At 32.6% G+C, this 3,267-nt stretch overlaps 1 protein-coding gene across 1 annotated transcript; it reads left to right on the forward strand.

Moving 5' to 3' along the window:
• Positions 1 to 1,350: 1,350 nt before the first annotated feature.
• LOC115972765 (cysteine-rich receptor-like protein kinase 29) lies at positions 1,351 to 2,156 on the forward strand. Its single transcript, XM_031093021.1, has 3 exons — positions 1,351 to 1,470; positions 1,644 to 1,794; positions 1,918 to 2,156. The coding sequence occupies exons 1-3, from the start codon at positions 1,351 to 1,353 to the stop codon at positions 2,154 to 2,156; spliced, it is 510 nt and encodes a 169-aa protein (XP_030948881.1).
• The last annotated feature ends 1,111 nt before the right edge of the window (positions 2,157 to 3,267 follow it).

The following is a 3,267-nucleotide window of genomic DNA, read 5'->3' on the forward strand; positions in this document are numbered from 1 at the left end:
GTTGTTTTCATGACGCTTATCATCTGCATCTGCGTCTCTTTAAGGGGGAAGAAGCAAAGGAAGAAAGTAGAAAGTAAGTTGTTCCTATGATCCTATCTTTAAGGATTTCATTTCTATAAAGTATAAGAATTAATACTATATATATATATGTATGTATGTATAAAACTCGGCGTACATCTTACGAATAGAAAGAGCATTACTTAGCATATATATTAATAGTGAGATTTTTAAAATCTTAAGCTAATAAAACATTATTTAATTGTGAAATATTGAAAGAAAAAAAAAAAAAAAGTACTCAAGACTTTCAAGGCAATACTGATGACAATAAGATATTGACTTTTGATGCATATTTTTTGCCTATAAAAAGTTAGAGGTAAAAGATCTATGATATGGGTTGCATATTTGTCAATGAAGTCTAGTTGTCTAATCTAGGAGCCGTTATTGTGTAGTCCCAAACTATACTTCCTTCGTTTCACAAAGGGGTGGGTCCCACCCACCATGGGACCCACTCCTCTATGAGAGGGAAGGCGCACATATAATCCGAGACTATACAATAATATTCCCTCATCTAGATGCCAATTTTTGCTTTAATAAGAGAAATGTGGAATATCAAGTCATGTGTTCAACTGTTCTTGATTCATTGGATTCTTTTGTAATTAGCAATAAAAGAAGTTAAGGGTATTTATGAAATAGGATTAAGCTACCATGAATTCAACGTTACATCATAATTTCTAGTAATATAAACTATTGAAAGAGCAAGTGTTCCACTTAAAAATAACTTCAACTAAATAAAACAAAAAGATATTATGATGGCATACACAATTTTTTGCATTGGTGATTTTGTAAGATGGCATTAGTAATTCGTGTTGGTGAGCCCTGGGACCTACCCCTCTATGAGAGAGGGTAGTACAGTATGGGATTGCACAATAATTTTCCTTAATTCAGGTGCCAAATTTTACTTTCCTAAGAGAAATGTGGAATTTCAAGTCTAGTGTTCAACTTTTTCATGGTTCAATGGATTCTTTTTGTAATTAGCCATAAAAGAAGTTAAGGATATTTATGAAATAGGATTAAGCTACCATGAATTCAACGATACATCACAATTTCTAGAAATGTAAACTATTGAAAGAGTGAGTGTTCAGCTTAAAAATAACTTCAACTAATTAAAACAAAAGGATATCGTACTAGCATACACATTTTCCGTGCATTAGTGATTTGTAAGATAGCTTCAGTAATTCGTTTTGGTGAGCCCATTGATGAGGTATGCGCGTAGCTGAAAATTGAACCAATCTTCTTTAAGCAATTGACTTATCTAATCCCGATGTATTGACTTGTTCCACATGTAAAGCAATGGGTGAAATTAGCAAGACCGAATCATTGCAATTTGATTTTCCAACAATTAGAGTTGCTACAGATAACTTTTCTGATGCAAATAAGCTTGGAAAAGGAGGATTTGGTTTTGTCTACAAGGTAATTTGACAATACTGTTTGGTCAAGTATATCAATTGTTTGTAATAAAAACTTAGATTCATAACTTTTTTATTATTAAGGGTTGCACATTGAATATTCTGATGCATCTATAGGGTAGACTCTCCGATGGACAAGAAATAGCTGTAAAATGATTATCTATGAATTCTGGACAGGGTGATTTAGAATTTAAGAATGAGATCTCGATAGTGGCTAAACTTCAATACCGGAATTTAGTTAAGCTCCGAGATTTTTGCTTTAAGGGAATTGAAAGGCTTCTCATTTATGAGTTTGTGCCAAATGGAAGCCTCAATCAAGTTAGATTTGGTACGATTGCAATTCTACAGTAAAAGATATATTATTCATAATATTTTTCAGGTTTCATATTTGCTTGAACATACTTTGATTTATCTTTTGCATTGGGACTGATAGCTTGAATGAATAATGTAGATACAACTAAGCGTGCAAATTTGGATTGGCAAATGCATTACAAAATTATAGTTGGCATTGCTCGAGGTCTTCTTTATCTTCACGAAGATTCTCGACATCGCATCATTCATCATGATCTCAAACCTGGTAACATTTTGCTAGATGCTGAGATGAATCCCAAAATTGCTGATTTTGGTCTAGCAAAATTAGTTTTACTAAATCAAACACAGAGCAATACACATAGAATCGCTGGGACATAGTAAGTATCATAGCTAGCTAATAATTATCATAGGATTACATTTTTTTTTTTTTTTGTCAATTACAAGAATTATATTGCATTAAATTGTAAAAATAGTTCCTAACAAATATTTAACCATCTCCTATAAATTAGAGAAAATTAATATATTTTGAAAATTATGGTTAATTGCTCTATTATCATTCAAATTAAACTAATGCTTCTAATTTCATGTGTTGTAAGTATATAAAGTAATATTACTATTTTTTTTTCGTGCAGCGGATATATGGCTCCAAAGTATGCATCTTATGGACATTTCTTAGTAAAATCCATGTGTTTAGCAAGGTTTTGAAACCCAAACCGGACCATACGGTCCGACTAGGAAAACTGCAAACTTCTCAGTTTTACGGTTTTTTTAGTTTCAAGAACCATTCTGTGGGAAAAAGTAAGGACCTGTGCGAACCGTGGTTGGGCTGTATAGTTCTGAGAACTGTGACCGGTTTTTGAGGTTCGAACGGTTTCTTTTTGTTTTAGCTTTTCTAGTGGGTGGACCAATGTTTTGAATATAGTTCCGTTCCGGCCAGGCCGAAATGTGAATACTGAAAATTTTTCATACCTTGAGAGTGAAATCTTGGGGAAGAAGGGAGATGTGAGAAAAAAAATAAAAGAAAAAATTGATAAAAAGGAAACTATGAACCTGGATCTGTAATAGGAAACGTAGGCTTGAGAACTGAGAAGGACAAATCGAAGGTGATAACAACTGGTGGGAGTTACAGTGCTGCAGAAGGAAGAAGGAAACAAACAAAAGGAAGAAGTAAAAATAAAGAGTGAATGAATGTATGGTGGGAGTTTGGAGAGAGAGAAGAAAATGTAAATAAAATAAAGATTGTTTGGCTTTGATGAGAAGTTGATGTGACAATTGGCAGGTATGGGGGAGGGAATACAGGATGAAATAAAAAGAGGGAAAAATTTTGTTTTGGATTTGGGCTTAAGCTTAACTTTTAGTTGGGTTTGGGTTTAAGCATAGCTTTTGGTCTATTCAAATCAACTCAAAATTAAAAAATAACCTAACAAAGATAATTATTTTATTATTATAATACTAGGATTTAATATTTCTTAAAGTTATGATATAGAAA

Source organism: Quercus lobata, unplaced genomic scaffold (genome assembly GCF_001633185.2).
Source record: "Quercus lobata isolate SW786 unplaced genomic scaffold, ValleyOak3.0 Primary Assembly Scq3eQI_73, whole genome shotgun sequence".
Taxonomy (NCBI): Eukaryota; Viridiplantae; Streptophyta; class Magnoliopsida; order Fagales; family Fagaceae; genus Quercus; species Quercus lobata.

Bases quoted from the DNA above. Each gene is read 5' to 3' on its own strand.
- LOC115972765 (XM_031093021.1), top strand. From the start codon at position 1,351: ATGGGTGAAATTAGCAAGACCGAATCATTGCAATTTGATTTTCCAACA. The intron at 1,471-1,643 runs GTAATTTGACAA...AATTCTGGACAG, and splicing joins GATTTGGTTTTGTCTACAAG to GGTGATTTAGAATTTAAGAA. The intron at 1,795-1,917 runs GTACGATTGCAA...TGAATAATGTAG, and splicing joins CCTCAATCAAGTTAGATTTG to ATACAACTAAGCGTGCAAAT.